Here is a 23,574-nt window from a genome sequence, read left to right as displayed (position 1 = left end):
TTGTGAAGATTTTTTGAAATTTATTAAAGCAACCTTGAAACTTTAAACAAGAGTTTCTTAGTTACGTGCTTTATACTTCCTAAGGAAACCATTTCAAACGGCTTTTCAGATTCTCTATTTCCAACTTGCTTTTTGTGACTTAAACTCATTTTAACTTCACTTAACCTCAGAAATTTTGTTTTTAAATACAAAAAAGATTGCAGTGTTTCAAGCATTTCATGAATCGTTTCATTCTAATTTTATATGAAGGGTACTGTTGGGTTACGAATTACATAATGGGATTTTATTCGGACATTAAGGGCACATTTTTGTGAGTTGTTTCTGAAGGTCATAACCAATAAAAAAAAGAAATAATTTTTTTGTGGCTAGTTTTTGTACAAAATTTAAAGAGCTTGATTTTACAGAAAATATTCTTTAAAACTCATTTGAATGATATTTTTGTTGGTACTAAATAATGTATAAAAACATAAGAAAAGCTTGAATGTTTCAGACATGTTCAAAACTAATTGAAAACAAGGATGCGTTATCCTGTACAATCTAATAGAAGAACTAAAGCACCTACTCATGGTTAAAAAAAATGAATTATTCTGCTATAAACAGAAAAAGTTAAAGATGATGGGGGATTTACTCCAGGCCTACGAACAAATATTGGCCGACGAAAAGAAATAATTTATTAGTGTTTTTATTTCAATCTCTGAATTATGGTTCTCTGAAACAGGTTTTACAAGTTATCTTTTGATTAGCGTTTGTATATGGTCTCGACTTGTTAGTAGAAATTATAAAAAGCTTGCAGAATGATACTAATTTAACTATTATCATTTTTACTAGTGTAAATAAAATGAAAATCGCAAACAAGTTTTAATTTTAATGTTCAATAATAAAAAATATTTGTTTGAACTTGTGTTTGAGGGTCACCTGGTAACCTTGATTGAAAGTTATCTTAGAAGAAAGTAAGCGTCTAATGGATGTTATTTGGTCAAGGAATTGTGCTTTGATTAAGTAATTGGTTGCACCCAGGACACTCTAGATTTAAATCTCCCAGTGTTGCGAAGATTTAGCTTTGTCATAAAACTCTCTAGGTGCATTACCTCGATGTGCAATTTGTAGTCCAGCAGTATTAGTATTGCAGGAATTGAGTCTGGTAAGTACAGTATCAATTTATTTTCATGCAGTAAAAATAAAGTTTTCTAACTATTCTCAAACTACAAGATAGTTCTCACAAAAGGCCAGTCTTTGACTTAGAATGTTTAAACACTGCTTACCAGCATAATTTTCATGGGCTGTGTTAATTTTTTTGCTTTTTTTTTTTGCTTGTAACAAAACATCGCATGACTTTTTTTCATTTAAACTAGTGGGTCCTCACCCCATGGGAGACCCAGCGCGAATTCCTCGCCACCCTTCCACCCTTTCCTTCTGTCAACGGGTCTGATAATACATAATTATTTGCAAATCACATAATTAATCGAAAATTTTATATTCAGTGGACTTGATCACATTTAATCTTAGTTTAAGGAATTGATTAGATACAATAGCAAGATATTTGTTTTAAGAAACTCATTCAAGTTTTGAAAAGTGTAACATTAACTTATACCATGACAGTTGCTATAGACACATTTGTAACCATATTACCTATTTCCAATAGGTTGGAATATAATATTTTTCAGAAGAATTCATTCGTCGTATTTCTACAATTATAAATCAATAATATTCGAATTTAATTTAAATAATGCTTGATTAACTTTTCAAAACGTTTTAGTCAATATTTAGTTAATATTTTTGAATTTTAGACTTTAAGTTAATATTTAACCTCAACTCTAAAACCATTAGGGTAGACTGGGGAATGTCGGCCCTAGGGGCAGGATGGCCCTTTTGAGTTAGTTCTATGACTATGCGCTTCGGCGCGCTAGGAATCAAGGGGAAGGTCGACAGCACTCCTCCCCTCATTCCTCAGAAGTATCACTGATATCTGAGCACAGTTGCCAGTGTTGTATCTTTTTATCGATTTTGGATAAGCTGAAGTATATTTTGAACAGTTTGCTTGATGTGTTTGTGTTCACTAGTCTTCAACAGTAGTGCTATAGGTAAGTATCTTGTTTGAAGTTTAAAGTCTGAGGATTATTTTAATATACAATGTTACACAGTATCTGTTGATGGGTTAAGAAAAAAGTATATTTTACTTTAAACATGGCGATGGGGCAGGTTGACCCAGCACAAATGAGGCACGTTGACCATGTGGGCTAACGTACCCCGTTTACGCATGCACATTTTTAAGTTCATATTAAATTATTTGTGATGGAACAAAATGCCAGTCATAGAATATTTTTATTAAAACGCTAATCTGATTGAGACTTTTTAGCCAGTTTCAAAACATTAGATAAGAATTAAGCCTAATAAATCAATTAGGTATTTAATATTTTTGTTAGAACCTCGCACTACGTAGGGAATATGTAAATCTATGTAAGAATGTGATAACAGTAAGTAAATTTTGAGGGCCAATCTGCCCCAACCCATGGGCCAACTTACCTCAAGTAAGGGGCACATTGGCCCAAGGAACATCATCTTAAATAAAGCATTTTAAAAATTTCCACAAGTTTATTTAAGCTTTTTATATAAGAATTTTTTATTTCATATAGTTTTAGCAACCTTCTCCCATAAAGAAACAAAATAAAGCACGAAATGCAAAAAAGTTACAAATTAAAGAAAAAAAAAGCGGGCCAACGTGCCCCGGTCTACCCTACAAAGGGACAACTCTTACACATAACCCTGCAAGTTGAAAACAACAATTGCATCAATACTTTCTAAAAATATTTTTTTACACATTTATTCAAAGTTAGTGAAATTTGATTCTACATCATTTTTAACACAAAAAACACAAAATGTCAAACAGTGTTAAAAATAGCTCCATTATACTTTGTTTTTTCTAAGTTCATTAAAGACTCCAATTTGTCGTTTTCAATTAGGCGGTATGTTCTTTAAAGCACCCATAAACACATAGATAGGAAAAAAAGAATGTAGCTTTGAATTCTCAAAATAGATAACAAACCAGCTTAAAAATTAAAGAACAAATATTATTCCGTGTTAATATTGTTAGAAACATTATTTTATCAGCAACTTAGCTTAAAGACTGTTTAATATGTGCGCAATACAAATATTGTTAAACACGTACCCAAGATATCACCTACAGATTGATAGTTAGAAAAATATTGAAATTTAATTTGATCTTTATTTTCAAACTCACGTGTGTCATGTATTTCTCTCGATTCCATGTAATTATTACCTTGGCCATGGTAACACCGAGCAACTGCAACATTATTAACTAAAAGATTTACATTTGCTGAACCATTCCCATTAGTTGAGCATTGTGATGTATATCTCATAAACAACTGGAGTAAACATTTCTTTTGAACAGTGTAAATACTTTTGCCATCATACTGCAAATGTGTGTCCAATCGAGTTGTAAATACATTCCAGTTGATGAACTGTGAATTGCTAAATACACCATTTGTTGCAGATTTTAGATAAAGTGGAGGTTGAGCAGCATATGTGTCATGTTTTAAAATGAGGCTATTCAAATTCTCGGTTGATTTTGCTACCCTCTTTTCTATTTCCTTCATTTTCAATGTGTGATTAGCTTGTGTTTTTCCAATATCATCATTTTTTAATGAACATTCAGAAAATAGGGTGTCATACCTTTGTTTGGCTTCCTTAAACATGTTTATTTGTTCAATAATACTATTCTTGTTCATTTTCCTTGTCTCTTTCTCTTGCTGCTTTTTGTTTTTTTTCGACAGCATTATGTCCAAACGTTTTTGCACTTTCTCAGCTAACTCTGGCAACCCATAAAACTTGGCATCATACTTTAGCATGTTAAGAACGCCTTCATCTTTAATCTTCGAGAATAACTCTCCGTATGTCAAGTACTCCAGTACAAAACGAAAAGATGTGGGATCTCTAGAAATAAATACTTTATCAGGAGGAGGAAGCACTAGTTCTTTATCATCTGGTGTCCACTGAAGCATGTGAAAATAGCTGTCTGGTTGTGAAAGCAAAACATCAAAGGTAGTTTCAAAGGAGCAATTTCCTACTTGAACAACAACCTGCTGTTGCTTTTCGTAGTGATTTGAGAATATTTTGTTGAGATAACTTTCACGTATTCTTAATATTTCTTCTCTTTGGTTTAAACCTTCTTCTCTCAAATCCAATTCTCTTCCTTTAGTCTCTAAGGCTCTACATAAGGCTTGTGTTACCTCTTCACTGAAGCTAGGAAATAGAAACGATTCTGGATCCAGCCATTTTAATAGTGTTCTAGCTTTATCCGTTTCCTTCAATTCTAAAAACTCCCTTATTGATTAGCGTAAAGCTCTTTAAGGATTATCGCTCTCCATTCTATCCCTTTTGAATTTAATTGAATTTAATAGTCAGAGTCTACTCGTAACTTAAAACTTTGCTTTTGCCCCGAAATCGCTTAGTTCTGTTCAAAAAGTTGGTAATCCTGCAGTTAAGCGGCTTAAAATTAATTAATTTGTTTGAATAAACTCTACGGTGGTGGAAATGAAAGGTAGTGTTATGAAATGTGAAAGGTAGCGTTATGGAACGTGAAAGGTAGCGTTATGGAACGTGAAAAAAACTAAATTCAAAAGAAAAGCGTGAAGACTAAATTAAAAAAATAAGCATAGAAGTAATAATAACTCAAACTTTTTATATTTTTTCTTTTATATTGTATGTTATACATGTTATACTTGAAACATGTATTTAAATTATATCATATCTATTATATAAATTAAAATTTGTTAATTAGTTCTGTACTAAACAATTCGTTTATATTAAATTATAAATCTTCTAAAATAACATGTAGCTAATAAATAAAACGGCTATTTTCATAGCCACATATCTTTTAAAGTTTTATTACCAAAAACAATAACTGTAGTATCCAATAAAACAATTAAAAATTAACACTCTTAAAACGAAGTTACAAGTATGTACGTAAATTATTGTCACGTGAGTTGTTTCACCAACCACAAAATTTATTTCACTTTTTATTTTAACCTTATATAAAACAATGAATGGTAATCCTGCAGTTAAGTGGCATAAAATGAATTTACTTTTTTGCTTTAATAACATCTACGGTGGTGAATATGAAAATAGCAGTTTTATGAGTCAACTACATGTTTATTTAGAGGAACTATTCACTTAATATAAACGAATTATTCAGTGCAAAATAAACTAACAATATTAATTTTAATATATATAATACATATATTTTATATGAAAAATTACTGTGTATTATATACATACATACATACATACATACATGCATACATACATACATACATACATACATACATACATACATACATACATACATACATACATACATACATACATACATACATACATACATACATACATACATACATACATACATACATACATACATACATACATACATACATACATACATACATACATACATACATACATACATACATACATACATACATACATACATACATACATACATACATACATACATACATACATACATACATACATACATACATACATACATACATACATACATACATACATACATACATACATACATACATACATACATACATACATACATACATACATACATACATACATACATACATACATACATACATACATACATACATACATACATACATACATACATACATACATACATACATACATACATACATACATACATACATACATACATACATACATACATACATACATACATACATACATACATACATACATACATACATACATACATACATACATACATACATACATACATACATACATACATACATACAGTTACACTTAGTTATAGTTACAAAAATGCCGAAAGTTATAGTTACCCGAAAAAAAAGTGAAAAGAAGTATAATGGTGGTCTATGTAAATTATTCATGACGGACCCAAGTACATGTTTAATATACTATTATCTTATTCATGTAAAGCCAACTGCAGATATCATAGACTTAACTAAGCAAATTAAAAATAATTTAAAATCAAAAAAAGTCTCTAGTCTTAATTTTTCATGGCTGTCATAAATTAAGACTAGAGACTTTTATTTAACAGCACCAGAAAGTTCACTATGATGCGCTAAAGTTTTTAAAAACAGGTTTTCATTCACCCAATCAGAGGAAGAAGAATTTTTAAGCCTTAGATTGCCTAGTGGAGTGTATCATTTTGAGTTAAAAGCGTCTCTCTTTTGAGTCATAGGTAGAAAAAACCTTTTGATAAAACAATTTTTTCACACAAGTTGAGAAAATCTGGAACGAGATACTTGTTAACGTTCTCATTAAGCTTGGGAATCCATACCAAGACGCTTTTTGCGTTTTAAGTAATAGTCTCTTTATTCAAAATCTTACCCAAATGTAAAGTTCAGATTATTTTGTTAATACCATGTTGTTAATTACAGAATAAGCTTTGAACTTTGTTGTGACGAAGTTTTTTTTTATATAACAGATTATTACCAACAAACACAAAATTATTATGGATTCCAAAAAAGCATGCGTTAGAGAACACATTCTTCATGCTCATTATCGTTCTTTACTTCTGTTCTTTTTCACTCGATATATTTTTCTGGTCAAGACTTTCGACATTTCTCTTGCTGACGGTCTGATGACGCATTGTGCAAACGACAATATGATAAAGAAAAAGAAACTACCCTTTATAAAAACCACTTATCATGGTTTTTATAGAGTGTAAAATATAGGTTTAATTAATATAACTAAACCTATATTCTTTGATTTGTCAGCAGACGCTTTGCTATTAAAATGTCTCCGTGGAAAAACTCAAACTGTAATGAAAGTCTTATTGCGGGAGACAAGAGTGTTTGACGTAGTAAGACTTTCAATAAGAAATCAGTCGCTGTCATTAGAAAATTTTTAGAAACAGTGTGGGTTATGGAGTGAAAGAAGTTTTGACATCATTTGGATGAAACGGTTACGTAACGAATACTAAAACTCAAAAGCAAGATATACTTCGGATAAAAAGTATGAAACAGAAGTCTAGCCAGGGTGTTAAGGAACGAAGAAAAACTCTAAAACGATTAAGAAAGGGTATCTAGATCTTAAAATTTGAAGGCTAAGATTAAAAGATTGGGAAGTATTTGATATGATTTACACAGATCAACAAAATACATTCAGTGTATTTAACTTTGTTTTAACTTTCTAAAGCAACTTTCATAGTAACTGAATGAGCCATAGGAAGTTAGTTTTTCGCTACGGCGCTTGGTCAATTCTACGTCTTTTACAAGATCAACAAGACCAGGTGAAAATATTTCAGAAAGCTTAAGTTCTTAAAAGCTTCTTAAAAGTTTCTGTTAATTTTCTTAGCCTCTGCTTTCTAAAAAAAAAAACCGTATAGTTGTAATTTTAGAGTGTTTATTTTTTTAGTTAGGTTAATTGATATCATATCTACAGTTAATTTCTTGAAAGCAGCTATAGCTTTTTTAACAGCTGCAACACTCTCTATTGATACTTCCTAACACCTGACATTCTGTAAAGGTCCCTAGGTTGATTTCTTAGTCTTTGTTGTACCGGTCACAGCATGATATTTCAATTGCTCCATGTCATATCAAGAAGTGCTTTTTGTGTGGGACAAATAACAGTCAAGGATTAAAATACATGGTCGCTCTTTGCTGAGCTTTACGGATTCTACAAACTGTTTCATGTAGGTGAATGCTCCTATGGACAAAACGGCTCCTAACACTGCTATGAAATTTAACTGGCAGGTTGAAGTTTGTGTCAATTAAAAAATTCTAACTAATATAGTCTTTACTAACATATGGTAAGGGGAAACAATTGAGTTTGAAATCAAAATCGCGTGCTAAGTATAAAAAATAGTCAATTTTCATCCTTTTTTTCAATTCATATATTTTACATTAAAGATTACAACACGGATGATACTATTATCAAACTCTTCTTTTGTTAAAGTTGACAACAGCCTTTTTTAACTTTTCTCCATGTTTAATATGTTTTGTGCTGAGTTTATATCTTTTCCAGGTAGGTTTAAATTTACCATACACTGCCTCGCCAGCCTGTTCTGCAAAATTTCCCAGTCCCATGTTATAATGTTTTACAAATGGAACAATGTGGCTCACAATGATATGTATTTTCCATGTTGTAGATAAGGTTAATCCCTCTATGTTTGCATTACGGATGTCATTTTGCAGGGATTTAAAAGTATCAGCAAAATTGTTAACAGTTGTTTCAAATTCTGGTTTTAAATCTTTACCAAAAGCAGCATCCTTTTCTGATTTAAACGCTCGCAAGCAGTTATTTACAGCTAATATCAGATAATTACAGCTAATATCAGTTAATAAATTACAGCTAATATCAGTTGGTATATTGGGATTTCCTCAATCACAGCTTGTTTAAGATAATCTAACTTTTCAAGTATTTTGTTGGAGTTATTTCCATCCCACCCAATTCTGTGGTAGCCTTGAAAGATAATATAATGACAAGTGAACCAAGTTTTAAAACTAGGTTTCCAGAGGAACAATAATACTTTTCCTAAAACTCCAACTGCCCCCATCATCAAGTGTAATTCTGGTGGAGCTATCTTATGAATAACTAATTTTTCAAGATTCTCATCTAAATAAATTAATCTTTTATAAATTAAATTGTAATAATTTGACATTTTTGTGTGTGGACATCCATCATCTTTACATTTCTGAGCCAAACCATTTTTTGGAGCCTTTCACAAAACTTCCATTTAGTAAATTAAATTTACAAAATAAAAAGTATGTGAAGAGAGAGAGTTTTTCCTAAAAAAGACCTAATAGATATTACCGTAAAACAATTAATAAAGATAATACAAAATAAACCACTGCAAATTATTTTCATTCTGGGAACGAATCTTTTTTTTTTTTTTGGCGCAAATACTTCATGAAAAACAATTTCTTTTTCCTTAAATCGATTATCTGATATACTTCTTCCACTTAAATAGACTTAAATTTTCATGACTTTTTAACGAAGGAGTTGCGTTATTCTAATCTCTTTTTGCATTCGTAGCAAGTAAGAGAAATTTTGAAGCATTAAAAAACAATTCGCAACAATACTAATGATCTTTTAAGTCTTGTTAGCACTTAAATAGTTTTTAATCTTAAAAGCTATTTAAGTGCTAACAAGTAATCGATCATAGCTCAGATATCTTTCTTAAACTGGAAATTCAATATATATATATATATATATATATATATATATATATATATATATATATATATATATATATAGATATATATATATATATATATGTGTATATATATATATATATATATATATATATATATATATATATATATATATATATATATATATATATATATATATATATATATGTATGTATGTATGTATATGAAATTGACCTTGCTTGATATCAATTTATTGTCTCTTTTTTGCCTTCTTTAACAAAAAATACAACCTTTTTTAGATTTTTTTTTTTAGTCTGTTCTTCTTTCTTCGCTTTTTTTACGTTTTTTTTGGGTAGTTTTTTGATATAGTTTCTTGTTTCAACTGAAAAAAATCATACATTTCAAAAATCAGCTCAAAAATGTGTTTTGATATTTACAAACCCTATTTCTTAATTAATTTATCAAAAAATTTGTTAATTTAATAGAGGATCAGAAGTTCAAATGAAATCAATCATTATTATAACTTTTTGTATAGAAAACACAAATCAAAACCGTACTTTATTGTTTAAAAAACTAAAGTTCAGACGTAAAAATTTCTTCTGTCATTTTAAATTCGATTAACATTTAATTTGAAAGCAAGTCCAGATCATCTATAGCTTTTCATAATTAGTTTTTTTTGTAGAACATACACTTTTCGTTTGTATTAACTGCAAAGTGCTCAACAATGAAAAAACATTGAATTGGTTGATTAAAAGAAATCATCTTTACCTAAAAAGAAGGATTGTCTAACTGCTGCTATCCAAAGACCAGAAAAATCCAAATCATTTGTCCAGCTTTCTACAGTCACAACTTGATGCTCTTTCTAAAACACCGAAATCAAAATGCGATTTGCATAATAAAAGAGTTAGTAATATTATAATTTGACTTTAAGTTTTCTCAAATTGTTGAAAATTAAAATTGCTTGTAACCTTGATAGGGAGACTTAAAGTAACCTCGTTACAATTATCTAAAAATATATTTTTTTCAATACTTCATTATTTATTAAAACTTCTAACCCTCGCTATTCAGTTCCTACCCGGATATTGCTACTAAGTTCCCACCCTTTTAACCCGTGCTTTTAAGTTTAAAAAAACACATTTGACACAAGGCTTTACTTGTTGTTTAGCAATTAGAACTTAGTTTAGTGCCAATAATTCATGAAGGTGGTTTTCTTAAAGTTAAAACCAAAACCGGGCAATACTTGAAAAAATATCTTTTAAAGTGTTAAGAGTTTCGGATCAAAAGCATCAAAAAACTATTTTGTTTTTTAAGCAAACATTTCTATTTTAGTAAGAATAATCAAAAGCGATTTATTTCAAATGAGGAAGAATTTCCTCATTTGAAATAAAGACAAAGAAACAGAGTACTAAGTTCTACTTAGAACTTTTTGTACTCTACTGATTTTTATCGCCATTAAAGCAAAAACGGAATTAAGCAAGTTTCAGTCGGTCTGAAAATTGTTTATTGTATTTTTTTAAAGTTTTCTTAATAAGTTTGACACGTTTGAAACTTGTTTATCAAGTGTAGAATGTTGTTCCAGATATTATCAATTGTCGTTCGCATGTTGTTCGTAGGTATGTTCGTCATGTTGTTCCGGATATTAATAATTAACATAATACACCAATCCGATCGTAAAAAACGCGTAGAAATATTGAGGATCTGGATCCAAATTGTGTGGGTAAAATAAAAATAAACTTTTACGTACAAAGGATTTTTAAGTAAACATTGAGCTTTTCTTTTGTTAAGATTATTTATCCTAAGATAAACTCATAATGGATTTCGATTTAATTAACAAAATGAAAGTTTATGAGTTAAAGCAGTATTTAAGACTTCGAAATTTGCGTGTCTCTGGAACGAAGAGGGAATTAGTTGCTCGTGTATTTTCTGCAATGGAAAACTTTATTGAGCCTGTACTTACTGCTACCGAGGCAGTCGAAGAACTTAAAGATGAATATCAAAAAAAACTTTTAATTAACAATGTTAAATGCAGTGATCCGTTTATCTTATTAGATGGTTGGTTACCTGAAGAGGACAGTATTAAACAATGGCCAATGGTTTTGTATCCAGATATTTTTAACTATTTGATGTTTAACCCATCTGAATTAGGCAGCAATGACTTAAATGATTATAAAAATTCAAAAGCTTTTAGTTTTTATAAAACAGGCTGGCTTCAAAAACTCTCTTATCACTGTATAAGTGAGGAAAGTCCATTTTGTGCAATAAAAGGCGAATGCAGACATTCACAACGTATTAATGACACAAGCCATAAACTGTGGTTGATCATAGAAAAAGAAAATGCTAAAATCCGATCTTGTCACTGTACATGTATGGCAGGAATGAGCCAAACATGTAACCATGTTGCTGCAGCAATGTTTAGAATTGAAGCTGCTGTAAGAATGGGCTTAACAAATCCGGCTTGCACAATGGTTTCAAATCAATGGCTTCCAAATCGAAAAGATGTTTTACCTGTTAAAATTAAAAATCTAGATTTTAGCAGAGAAAATTTTTCTCAACATTTAAAAAAAAAAAGACCATTTGTAGACAGTTTGTATAAGAAATTTAATCCAATTTCTAATTATTCTACTAAACTTAATCTTCAGGATGTTGCAAAAGCATTAAAAGAAATAGCGCCTAATTCCATCATTTTTAATGCTGTCTCAAAACCAGATATTGACTTTAGTTTAGAAGTCGTAAACGACATTAGTACTTGCCAATCAAATCTAATGAGTGTTAATGATATACTGGTTATGTCAAAAGATATATTATCATTTGAAAAAAATATAACACTTCATATGACGCTTAAAAATATTGAAGAAATTGAGCAGTTGACCAAAGGACAAAATAAAAAAAAATACTGGTATGAATATAGAAAAGGTGTTATAACAGCTTCAAAAAGTTATAATGTTTGGACAAAAATGAACAAGTTAAATAAAATTGATGCTGATATGTGGGAGTTAAATCAACGTATATCTGGCATGTCGTTTGTTAATTCAAACATACCTGCAATAAAGTATGGCAGGGAAATGGAACAAAATGCTGTTAATTGTTTTTATGAAATTTTAAAAATCAATCATAAAGGTGTAGCAATGCATGATTGTGGGCTATTTTTAGATAGAGATGTTCCCTTCATTGGTGGTAGTCCTGATTGTATCGTTACTTGTTTGTGTTGTCCACCTGCATGTCTTGAAGTTAAATGCCCATTTTCTATAAATTACTTGTCCCCACTTGATCCAAGCATAAAACTTCCATATTTGATTAAAAATGATGTTGGTGTTTCTTTAAATAAAAATCATGCATATTATATGCAATGCCTTGTACAAATGGCTGTTACAAGGCACCATCACTCATATTTTATGGTGTGGACACCTCATGGAAATTTTATTGAACATATAAAGTTTGACAATAACAAATGGGAAGAACTCAAGTGTGATTTTATAGACTATTACTATAAACATTATTTGAGCACAATTTTTATTCAACACTAAGCTTTGTTGAATAATTGGAAACTGGATTAAACTTGTTATGCAAACTGCCTACAATTGGTATTCAACTTATAATCAACCACACTTTGACTGGTGACACTTTGGCTTGTGTCATTAATATGTTGTGAATGTGTGAAAGCGAGAATGGTTGGGAAAAACATTGGCCATTGTTTAATACTGTCCTTTTCAGGTAACCAACCATCTGATAAAGTAACTGATTAGTGCATTTAACATTGTTAGTTAAAATATTTTTTGATATTTATCATTAAGTTCTTCGACTTCCTCGGTAGCATTTAGTACAGGCTTAATAAGATTTCCACTGTGACAATATATGGCAGTTTATATAGCTTGTTTTTTATTTGATAAGGAAAAATAAATATGGCTGCATTTCTAGAAATTTCTGCTTTTTCTATTCAAATTCTGATTCTGAATGCCTAAGCTCCCTTAATTTGTGTTTCAGCCCCCCCCCCCCCCAACTATAAAAGTGACAACTATGTCAAAATTATATGGATGTTCCTTTTTTTTATATTATCAAAATCCCGGGAATATCAGTAGCGGCATTTCGAGAACGAACATACGGGGCAATTAACGCCCCCTTTTGTAGCAATCGCCCTCTCCTACCATTTGTCCTCTGTATCGTCTAAATTTTGTTATAAAGATCAAGCAATATACTTATTTGCTACTATAAAGTGCCTCTTTTTTGAAAAATGATCCTCCTCCCCCTCCCTTCACTAAAATATTTCACGATACGGGGTTCTATGGTTCGTGAGTTATAACTGTTTAAAGTGGAAATTAAGAGATAATAAAAAAAATATTTCTCCTTTGGACTCGTAAGTATGATATATCGTTAGGAAAATAATTCAACGTGAAGTAACTTTTTCTTAGTTCGTTATGTGCCTAATTATTAGTGCTGATATAATTAAATGTGATGGATTAGAAAAGGTAAGGGAAGCGAAACTTGTGGCTCTTAAGTTTAGGCCAGGGAGGCCAACTTTTTAGGTCTTTTTTGTTCCCAGGCTTCAATCATCGTAGTTTTTTGAAAAGTAACTTTATTTGACGTTTTAATGACATTTTCATACACCCTCCCCTCCCCCCACATGGTTTTAATATTAAAACTTGAAAGATTAGTAAGTTTTATTTCTAGAAATAAGTTAACATTAATTTATCTAGAATTCATTTTGTGCTGTTTTTCCATTCACGCTCGCAAACGTGATCACTATTTTTTTGTGCTGTTCAACTTTTATAGCCTTAGCAGGCCATGAACGTAGGCGGCAATCACCTTTTACTAATTGGCAAGTGAACACCTCGATTTTTTGAGTTTGCGTACATACACTTGTTGAACATCACCCATCTACCCCCCACATACGCAAATTACTTAATTAATTAACAAATTAACTTAATTATTTAACAACTTTAAGGTTTTATATTTCTATCTCTTGAATTATCGACTAATACAGGTTTCAAGTTACAGAGTACAGCACAAACCCTCACAATATCATCAACATGACGCAACATTGTTAGTGGAAAAACATTCTTTAAAATTCTATAAGTTTTCATTCTATTAATGACTCGTTCAACGTGTATTCTTAAGTTTGCTATTTTTTTAGTTTTTTTACATTCAGATGCAATCATTTGACTTTTGAGACGAGCACCTGGAGGAATTATCAAAGTACAAAATTTTAACAAAAGTTCTTCCTGAATTTGAAATCCACGATCTGCCATGACTTCATCGTCACGCTCTAACAAGTCATAAAAGCCACTGTCTTTTGTAACAAAACTGTCTGAACATCTTCCACCATAACAATCAGATAAAAAAGTAATAAAACCACTAGGCGAAATTCCAACAAGAAACTTAAATGTATTGTGTTGTTTATAATCAGACCAAGTTGAGGCTTGTGCTAAAAGAGACTTGGGTCGTTCAATAAAAACTTCAGCACAATCAATAATCACACGACACTTGTAATATCCTGCATTCTTAAATACACTAGGCAAATTTTCCCTGATGGTTTCACGTGGAAGCCATACAATAAGAGCACTACCTAACACACTGCTGATAAGTTTAATCCATGTGGTAAATATGTTAGAAGAAGTTGTAGGAGAAATTCCAAATCGTTCTGCAATGTCTTCATTAAGAATACCAAGACGAAGTCGCACAATTGTTAAAAAAAATTCGTCACGATGAGAAAGTTTTCTATATTTAGTTGACTGAAATCTGCGCTTTAATTTGCTAGTATTCTGAACATGTTTTGGTCCTCGCCAGTAACTAAGCTTTTGAAGAAATGGTATAATAAGTAAGAAGATAGCATTAAATAAAGCTATTGTAGGTATCCCTGTATAAAAGTTCATTTTTTTGTCTGTTTTAACTTTGTTGCATGAAAAAATCATTAATTTCTTAGTTTGATTAACTTGTTTTTGGTTTAGTTGCTTCAAGGATATATTCAAGAAATTAACTTTTTTAATGAGTGAATCAATCAAAGACGTTTTAGAATTACATCCTTCACACACATTTAGCAATGACTGACTAGCATATGAATGTTCACAGCTTGGAGGTGGTAAATAAATTGTATTATCATTATTACTTAACTCATTGGTATTATCTTCACTTGTATTATTATTCATATCATTACATTCTGTGCTAATACTTTTCAAAATTAAAAAGTTCGATTTTGGGCAACGTTTATATAAACTCTTTCTTGGCTTAATGTTAGTAGAATTATATCCCATATTTAAAGTAGGATCTGGATTAGCAATCGTAGGTGTTCCATCTACAAAATGCATCGAACAAACACGATCACTGTCGCATGGATTCCATTCTTTCTTATTTTTACCTTCTCTTTTTAACAAAATTTTCCACTTTTCTCTTTTTCTAGAATTTCTTAAAGAACTTGGAAAACAGTAAAGATTAAAAGGACGATTACAACCACATTGTTCTTTTTTCAAACCTTCATGAACATTACATTCTTGTTTTTTCCACTTAAAAAGTTTATAATGGCTATTCGAACACCCTATTACTGCACAGTTACCTCTGTTACCCATCGTGATGAGTTCAAAAGGTAAATACAAACAAATACTAATTCAAATACAGATATTTTGGAAGCTTTTTCGACTTTTTACCCACACAATTAGAGTTCAGTCCCCGCCGCGCAAAATGGTAGAATTTAAGTTGGATAGGTGAATTAACCGGCTTTCATTTCAAATAGTTCGTTTTTAGCTACGGCATGCTTTTTTACGGGTTTTTTAACACAGTACTTAACTAAGTTCGTGGTAGCTATATGTATGTAGGCACTAAACCTTTTCAATAAAATCTAAAGGATCTCAACGTGATATCTTTACATATTATAAATAAAATAATATCAAGTACATATTAAGTATAGATAAATGCGTCACCTGTAAATATTTACTGTATTTACATCTCAAAATAAATCTTTCCTATTTTAAAAGTTGATTTGACAGCTGAGAGGATAAATGTCAGCCTATAGCCAGTGTTGATTCTTTGTGTTCCTATCGTAGATTCCCTTTTTTATTTTTGATTACAGATAAGGTTTTAATTTTAACTTTTCAAGTCCTTAGATTACCAACCTCATAGTTTTCTTAAGCTTTTATTCTGGCTCAATGTTAGTTAGCTCCTTTTTAATAAAAGAAAATCTTAAAAATCATAGAATAACTGTAGAATTTTAAGAGAAAATTTCTTTTATATTCTTTTACTCTCCTTGATGCTTTTAAAGTTAAATACCAGTGGTATAATCATGATATTTTGCAATTTTAGAACTATTGCTATAATATTATTTTTTTTTTTAGAAAAAGTTAACATATAGCAACTTCTTAATACTGTTATTCTAATTTCCAGAATAATGCTAAAATATGGTAGTTTCTGGTTTATCTGTTATGTTCCAATCAGCAAAAACAAAGCTAATTGTGCTGTCATCACTACTGGGTGTTGGTTCAATAATATACTTCACTAAAAATTATATTCAATATGGAAGTTTTCTAGGAGGCAAGCAGTCTGCTAAAACAAAGATTTTTGGTGGAAAAAAGGTGGTCATAAAGCAAAATGTAAATAATGAAGGTAAAAATATTTTTTACCTTATTTTTTTTTTTATTATTTTTTTTATTACAGTGGCAACTATTAAGTAAAATTCTCTTCAATTATCTGCAGTATGTACAATCAAAATAACTGTTTAGGGATAAGTCTTTTTTTTGTATTTATTTAGCTCTTACTTTACATGTTTTTTTTAAACTTTATTTCTAATAAGTAAATAAATTTTATGTCACTATAAAAAGTAATTAAAGGTACAGTTTTAAAACCATATTTTTACTTATGTTGTTAACATTTGGTAAGTCCGCCTTTGTTAATGAATACTGACTGGCACAATCAAAACTAAATTTATCACATTATTTGGATTTAAGTCTTGAGCAGACCAAATTTGTAGATACATTTGATGATATTCTAAAATATGTTTCTCACATTTTGCCTATTTATCAGAAATGATTTAAAACACTCTAGAAAGAATCAATAATTTTAAGACTTCAAAACAGTTTCTTATCTTGTCTGGGTTATTGTTTTATCTGAGTCATTATCTTCTTAAAGTATGTACTAACTTATGTTAATTTTTCTGGCTTGACAATATTTATCAAAGTTTACCTTTCCAAAATACTTTTTTCAGAAAAAACACTTCTAAGGTTGTTTTGTTTTTTTTATGTCTGTTTTACATAGTTATGATTTTTTAACATATTTTGAAATAACTCTTTGGTTACCTTTTTATATTTCTGATACAATATTTGAAACCATTTAACTTAACCACTCCTTGATAAGAACTACTGCTTCAGATTTATGTCTTGATATTTTAAACTAAACCAGAACAGTGTCCCTAATTGGGGTTAAATATGACTCATTTTAATCTAAATATGACTCATTTTAATTATTTGGTTTTTGCTCTGGATGTATTACTATTTAGCAAATTTTTGTTTAAATTAATTTCATTTAAGTTCTGTGTAGTTGTGATTGTATATTTAGCTATCCCATCAAATTTGATTTTAAAAAGGAGAGCAAGTTCTATTAGGAGTAGAAAAAATAGTGCTTCTGCAGTCAAAAGACCTACTCCAATGGTTGGTATGTCTCTAAGAAGAGGTTTTTATTATCTTGTTTGTCCGTTATGTTTTATCATTAAACCTTTATTCATAGCATTAGTGATGTCATTCTTTTTATTTTTAGATGTAGATAAAGAACTCAACGAAGGTAAAATTTTTGTTAATGCTTCATAAAAAGAAAACAAAATGAAAAAAGTCAATATGTCCATAGATTTACTTATCAACAATAGGTTTTTTTAGCCATCAAAGATTTGAACAAATCAATGACTGATCTAGAGGAAGTTTTAGGAATACCAAAGAACAATAATCATGAGATTTTTATTGAAGATGAAATAATTCGTCTTCAAAACCTCATCGACTTGGCTCAGAATCCGCCACAAATTATAAAAATGTTAGATGATCATAGTAACAATAAAAAAGAAGTTTATGAAGAATTAGTTGAAGAGGCTTTATCTGCTGAGCTGAATATAGAGTCCTATAATGACTTAGTGGATGAAATTCAAAAAATTAAAGCCTTAGAAAATGATAATTATGATAGTGACAATGATTCATTTATATCAGCTTCGGAATCTGTTGATCTTCAAGTACGTTTTTTTAAATATTGTTTAATCTTGGTTTACTTTCAAAAAATTGAACAATGGTAATATATAAAAAGATATATTTCCATATTTCAAATTCTTAATTAACAATTATTTAATTTTTTAATTTTTCGCAATTATTCAATTATTTAATTGAATAATAATTAGAAATATGTTTTTTTTGTTGTTGTTGTTGTTTCTATCGTTAACTGTAGTTATTTTAAAAAAAATTTTAATATCTTTCAATTTGCAATTTAAGCTGTAACAGAGCCTGAATTTGGATGCTCGAAGTTTTGTTATAGGTTTTTATGTTATGGGTTTGTAGTAGTACTGTTAATTATATTTTATAAAATGTTTTTGCAGATTGCTGATGCTGAGAGTTATGAATCTATTTTTGCTTTTGAACAAAAGCTTAAAGTACTTATCAAAAGACACAGGTTATTTACAATTTATATATATATATTTTTTAAGGAAACTTTTAATCTCAGTTTCTTCAGTATAAAACATTTTTCTTACAGTTGCAATGACCTATACATGTATGGAATTGAATATTTAACTCAATATGGAATCCCAGTTAGAAGTATAAGGTATATGTTTAACCTGCTATCATAATTTATCTATTTCCATGAAAAAAATCTTAACATTTTAATTTAAAGTTTGTGTTATGGTTTCAAAAACCTTCTCATTTGTTTTGAATACCATTTGAGTGCATTTAGCCTTTCAGATAATGGCAATCAATTGTTTGTGCAAATCTGTTATAAAATTTTTATTGGGGTATTCAACAGTTTTATTCAAGACTTTACCTTAGAAATGTCTTGAATTATGGAGTCAAAAACTCAGTAAATGCATGTGTCATACTAAACATTAATTTAATACAGTAAAAAAAAACTAAGTATCGTAACATGTAGACCTTCTTTTGTTTAATGCAACTTTCAAGTTTTCTATTGTTAATTCTATTGGCAGCTTAATTGCATGATTTCAAAAGTATTTTACTGTCTCTACTTAAGAATTTAAGTTCTCAGAATTTCTTTTTAAATGGATTTTTTTTTAAATCTCTATTCTTTAGTGCTAAAAGATAAATGATTGGTTTTAAATTTTTTCTCTTAATTTTTTCTGCCATCTTATTTTTTTCAAAGTTATGTTTCTACCATTACAATCTAGTTGTACCTTAAGAACTTTGTAATTGTGGAAGCAGACAAGTAAGTTTAAGCTTTGTATAGCTACTGCTAGTTATGCTAATTAAAAATTCAGGATGGAGCTATCTGTACAATAGAACCTTGTATAAAAAAAGTTTCTTAAGAAACTCAAAATCATTGACTATGAAAGCCGCTATCAAAATAGCTTGTATAATCAATTTTGCCAGCACTTATTTGATCTCACTTATCTTTCCAACTGCACAATATCTTATTAAAATCATAGCTGCAGTTCAGTTTGTTTACATAGAAATTATATGGAGCCTGCAGAACAACATCTGTTCAAACAACATCCTGGTCTATCAGAATTTAGCAATTTCGATTACTCTTACAATAACTAGTAAATTCAATAATTTATCAGCAATTGTGATAAGAATAATTGCACCTTGATCAAATCTTTAATTGATTGTTAAGACGTTGTTTTAGACGTGCTTTTAAACTTTATATTAATTTTAAAAATGTACTGTATCCTTATCTATTTTCCCTGACATAATCATTTCACCTCATTTGTGAATCTTTTGTAGAAATCTTTTACCAGTACATTTACTCTGTTTTTCAAAAAAAAAAAAAAAAAAAAAATTCAGATAAATTCACACCAAAATCCTTATTTTATGTATATGATATGCAAATACTTATAAATTTAGTGTATTAGTTTACAGAAATACACAAAAGAACACTTTCTGTGACTAAGAGAAATAACCAGTAACAATTTTTTTTTACTACTTGATATACAATAATATATTCTTAATAGACTTAAATGGTATTTCTCTCAAATTTTTTATTCTTGTATTTTTTTTTTTTTTTTTTTTTCCTCAATTTCTCCCTTAAGTTTTTTGTATTTTAGTAATTTTACTTTTTTTTAGAACTGAACTTCTTAATTGTGAAAATGATGTTGATTTTTGTGTGAAAGTTTATTGCCTTCGAAGAGCTTTTAAGGTATTGAATAGACTTCTAAAAAAAATATTTAATAATGCAAATATTTTTGTTCTTATATTGAAACTCATGTTTAAAGCTACTACAAAAATATATTTTTTGACATAACAGCAGGTAATTAAATTAGTGGTAATTAATTAGATTAGCTGGTAATTAAAACAGCTGGTAATTAAATTAGCTCTGTGATCATTTAATAATTACTTCATAAATTTATTGAGCGTTATTTTGTTCAATTTGCATTTTAATTTTCTACATTGCAAACAATTTTATAATAGTAAAATCTTTGGCTAACAAACTGAAATCAATTTTAAAAATGTTTTAAATGTATATTATAAAAATACAGAGAATGATGTTATGATGAACGATTCACTTGTTGATTGGTTTTGAAAACTTATTGAATTGGCTTATGAAAGTCCTCTAACATATTTTTGTGTGTTACACAGAAAATGCGTTTTCCATTTACTGTTTAAAGTTTCGTAGTTTTTAAATAAAAACTTGTTGTTTAGAATTTATTATCTAACTCCGATTGTCGCTGTTGGTTTATTAATTCTGGTAAAGAAGTTCTGGTTTCTTTACTCAAGCAAGCTAAGCATGTATATTTCTATATTTTATTTTATTTATAATACCTATGTCCTATATATTATGCATTTTACATATATCAAAAATATCATTAATATCATATATGAATCAGTGATTTTTAGAAGGATGAAATTGACATAAGTGTTTTGTGCAAATCCGCCCTTTTAAAGAACACTGATTAATATGAACTCACATTACTAAAGTTAAGCAAAAGATAATATAGCGTTACTAAAGGAAAAAGTTCTTTCATAAAGGGGGGCTGCAGCATACAACATTGTCTAAATTTGTTTTTTTTTTGTTTTTGTTTTTCAAATTGTTATAATTTTCAAAACAAAAAAAAAAAAAAAGAATGCTTTTGTGATTTATTATTCAATATCAAAGAATTGCAAATTTGTTGTAATTTATTATTTGACAATTAAAGTTGTTATTGTTTAACAGTTTTTAGTTGTTTAAAGTTAAGAGAACATAAAATACCAAAGAATTGCAAATTAGTTGTTAGTTAGAATTGCAAATTAGTTATAGCTCTTTGAAATGTTCAACCCCAAGATTGCACCATGCTACACTAACAATACTCCTCTTATGGCTCACCTGTATGCTACTTTTTAATATTACACAGTTCAATTTATGTTCCAAAAAAGTTAATTTTTTGTTCTTTTATTTATCCCTAACTTGTTATTATTAGACTTGATTTGATTTCTTTACCAAAAGGTTATATGCAAAGGTTTCTTGTAGGATTATATTGGTTTCTCAGAGCATTATGATAATATGCTAGATTATTGCTCAGATTTTAACAACTGGCAATATATTGAAGAAGAATTATCATCAAGAGGGGTGAGTGTTGTTCTTTTCGTCATGGATTTGTTTTAACAAATTTAGAAAAACAAAGTTTTAAAAAAAATTTTTTTTTTAAAATAAAGGTCTGCATGTTGAATTTCTACGATGTAGTGCTTGATTTCATGATTATGGACTCTTTGGTAGATTTGGAGAATCCACCTTATTCAATTACTACTGCAATACAAAATAAATGGCTTTCTTCCAGGTTTAAAGAAACGGTTTGTGCATACTTTACAATTGTCAATTTTTTCTAAGTTATTTCAATGTTATAAAATGTTGCTGTTTTTTATTTGTTTACTTCCATTTTGATTTTAACCCTTTCCTCTGAGAGAAGAATTTTTTTTTCATAAAACATTAGACAGCAAATATATTATTCTGAAAGATTTTGTAAGGTGGAAAATATCCTTAGATAAATAAAACATTTCCTTGGAAAGTTAAGGGATGCATGCAAGTGCGCACTCTTTTTTCTAATGTGCAAAAAAAAGTTTAGGAAGAATATAACATGGTAATTTTCCTTTGAGGAAAAAAAGCCCTAGAAAGTCACTTAAACAATGTCTTTATTTCACAGGCTTTAGCTACAGCAATATGGGCAGTTATAAAAAGCAAAAAAAGCATGCTTAAGGTAAAAATGTAATAAAATTATAAAAATAAATATTTTGTTATTCTATTCAATGTATTCCATGTTTAACGTTATTTTATGATCATGCTTTTCACCTTTGCATCAAAACTTTAATGCCGATCTAAAACTTCATATCTCAATCTTTTTTTTCTTAGTCTTTTCTTTTCTTAGTTTTTAGCTATCATGCTTTTAATTTGTTTTGTTTTGTATCCAAAATGAGATTTATTTGATCAATATGTTGACCCTTCTAACCTATTTATTCACTTCATATTCAAAATTACTAGCTTTTTTTTTCTAGAATGCTAGTGGATTTTATGCTAAGTTTTATGACATTTCGATGCACATTACTCCAGTGCTAGCTTGGGGACTTCTTGGACCTGTGAAAGAATTAAATCAACTATGTTCCTCCTTTAAGGTTTTTTTTATTATAATATCCTTGTGTGACGTATTTATTCTTTTTTTTTTTTTTCAACGGGTTTGCTGTTATCTTTCTGTCTTCTGATTCTTTAGACCGACTGTGAAACTGTTTTTTTCTGATTCAACTTTTTTTTTGCTAAATTAGGATTCAATGCTTGGGTTTCTTCGAGATATTTTCAACGTTGAAGTTGCAAGTTACAAATCTGTGGAGAGTCTGTCTGAAGACATACTGCGACTCGCCAAAAAAAGAAAAGAAGAACTGATTACTTTCGTTTAAATATTTATATTTATTATTTAAGACATGGACATATTTGTGTTAAATGTGTTAAATGTTGAAACGTTTTTTTTTTTTTTAATCATTGTACAGCAGCATTAAAGTTTTAGAAACTTGTAAATATATTTCATTAAAATTATTTTCTTCTATTTTCTCATACTTATATTAGATTGCTTGTCTTTACTTAAGTGCTGCCACTAAAATTTTTTGCAGCATTCTTTTTATTTATCTATAAATAAAAAGAATGCTGCACTAAAGTTTTAAATGGATTAAAATCAAAGTTATTTGGTTCTAAAACATGCTTCCAGCTTGTCTGATAAACAGAAATGATGATTAAATACTGCATGAACTTTTGATTA

General features: G+C 29.2%; 4 protein-coding genes across 6 annotated transcripts; 2 read left to right on the top strand and 2 right to left on the bottom strand.

Annotated features, from left to right (window-relative positions):
- Nucleotides 1-531: 531 nt before the first annotated feature.
- Nucleotides 532-4,601, bottom strand: LOC149879105 (uncharacterized). Its single transcript, XM_090071393.1, has one exon. The coding sequence runs from the start codon at nt 4,017-4,019 to the stop codon at nt 3,129-3,131; it is 891 nt and encodes a 296-aa protein (XP_089927519.1). The 5' UTR covers nt 4,020-4,601; the 3' UTR covers nt 532-3,128.
- A 6,281-nt stretch (nt 4,602-10,882) lies between these two features.
- LOC149879103 (uncharacterized) lies at nt 10,883-15,822 on the top strand. 2 transcript variants are annotated; one of them, XM_090071389.1, is made up of 4 exons: nt 10,883-12,890; nt 14,323-14,991; nt 15,122-15,252; nt 15,571-15,822. In XM_090071389.1, the coding sequence occupies exon 1, from the start codon at nt 10,991-10,993 to the stop codon at nt 12,701-12,703; it is 1,713 nt and encodes a 570-aa protein (XP_089927515.1). In that variant the 5' UTR covers nt 10,883-10,990; the 3' UTR covers nt 12,704-12,890; nt 14,323-14,991; nt 15,122-15,252; nt 15,571-15,822. The 2 variants fall into 2 exon arrangements, with proteins under 2 accessions (XP_089927515.1, XP_089927514.1); XM_090071388.1 differs by having other exon boundaries at nt 14,323-15,249.
- LOC149879104 (uncharacterized) lies at nt 14,112-15,736 on the bottom strand. Its single transcript, XM_090071390.1, has one exon. The coding sequence runs from the start codon at nt 15,734-15,736 to the stop codon at nt 14,114-14,116; it is 1,623 nt and encodes a 540-aa protein (XP_089927516.1). The 3' UTR covers nt 14,112-14,113.
- A 645-nt stretch (nt 15,823-16,467) lies between the features above and the next one.
- LOC145181895 (mitoguardin 1-like) lies at nt 16,468-23,354 on the top strand. 2 transcript variants are annotated; one of them, XM_090071391.1, is made up of 13 exons: nt 16,468-16,766; nt 17,715-17,828; nt 17,913-17,936; nt 18,029-18,372; nt 18,730-18,803; nt 18,885-18,953; nt 20,423-20,495; nt 20,999-21,085; nt 21,804-21,902; nt 21,989-22,123; nt 22,474-22,527; nt 22,823-22,939; nt 23,087-23,354. In XM_090071391.1, exons 1-13 carry the CDS (start codon nt 16,562-16,564, stop codon nt 23,216-23,218), a joined length of 1,527 nt encoding a protein of 508 aa, XP_089927517.1. In that variant the 5' UTR covers nt 16,468-16,561; the 3' UTR covers nt 23,219-23,354. The 2 variants fall into 2 exon arrangements, with proteins under 2 accessions (XP_089927517.1, XP_089927518.1); XM_090071392.1 differs by having other exon boundaries at nt 16,469-16,766; nt 17,715-17,810.
- Nucleotides 23,355-23,574: the final 220 nt, after the last annotated feature.

The sequence above is a fragment of the Hydra viridissima genome, unplaced genomic scaffold (genome assembly GCF_058129835.1).
Source record: "Hydra viridissima isolate aposymbiotic clone 2 unplaced genomic scaffold, HvirCarnegie_v1 scaffold_14, whole genome shotgun sequence".
Taxonomy (NCBI): Eukaryota; Metazoa; Cnidaria; class Hydrozoa; order Anthoathecata; family Hydridae; genus Hydra; species Hydra viridissima.
Note: the sequence above shows the minus strand (reverse complement) of the source record. Positions and strands in the feature narration are given on the sequence as shown.

Excerpts from the sequence above, each read along its gene's own strand:
- LOC145181895 (XM_090071391.1), top strand. The coding sequence starts at position 16,562 with ATGGTAGTTTCTGGTTTATCTGTTATGTTCCAATCAGCAAAAACAAAG. Across the intron at positions 17,829-17,912 it reads TGGTATGTCTCTAAGAAGAG|ATGTAGATAAAGAACTCAAC; the intron begins GTTTTTATTATC and ends TTTTATTTTTAG. Across the intron at positions 17,937-18,028 it reads AGATAAAGAACTCAACGAAG|CCATCAAAGATTTGAACAAA; the intron begins GTAAAATTTTTG and ends AGGTTTTTTTAG.
- LOC149879103 (XM_090071389.1), top strand. The coding sequence starts at position 10,991 with ATGGATTTCGATTTAATTAACAAAATGAAAGTTTATGAGTTAAAGCAG.
- LOC149879104 (XM_090071390.1), bottom strand. The coding sequence starts at position 15,736 with ATGGGTAACAGAGGTAACTGTGCAGTAATAGGGTGTTCGAATAGCCAT.
- LOC149879105 (XM_090071393.1), bottom strand. The coding sequence starts at position 4,019 with ATGCTTCAGTGGACACCAGATGATAAAGAACTAGTGCTTCCTCCTCCT.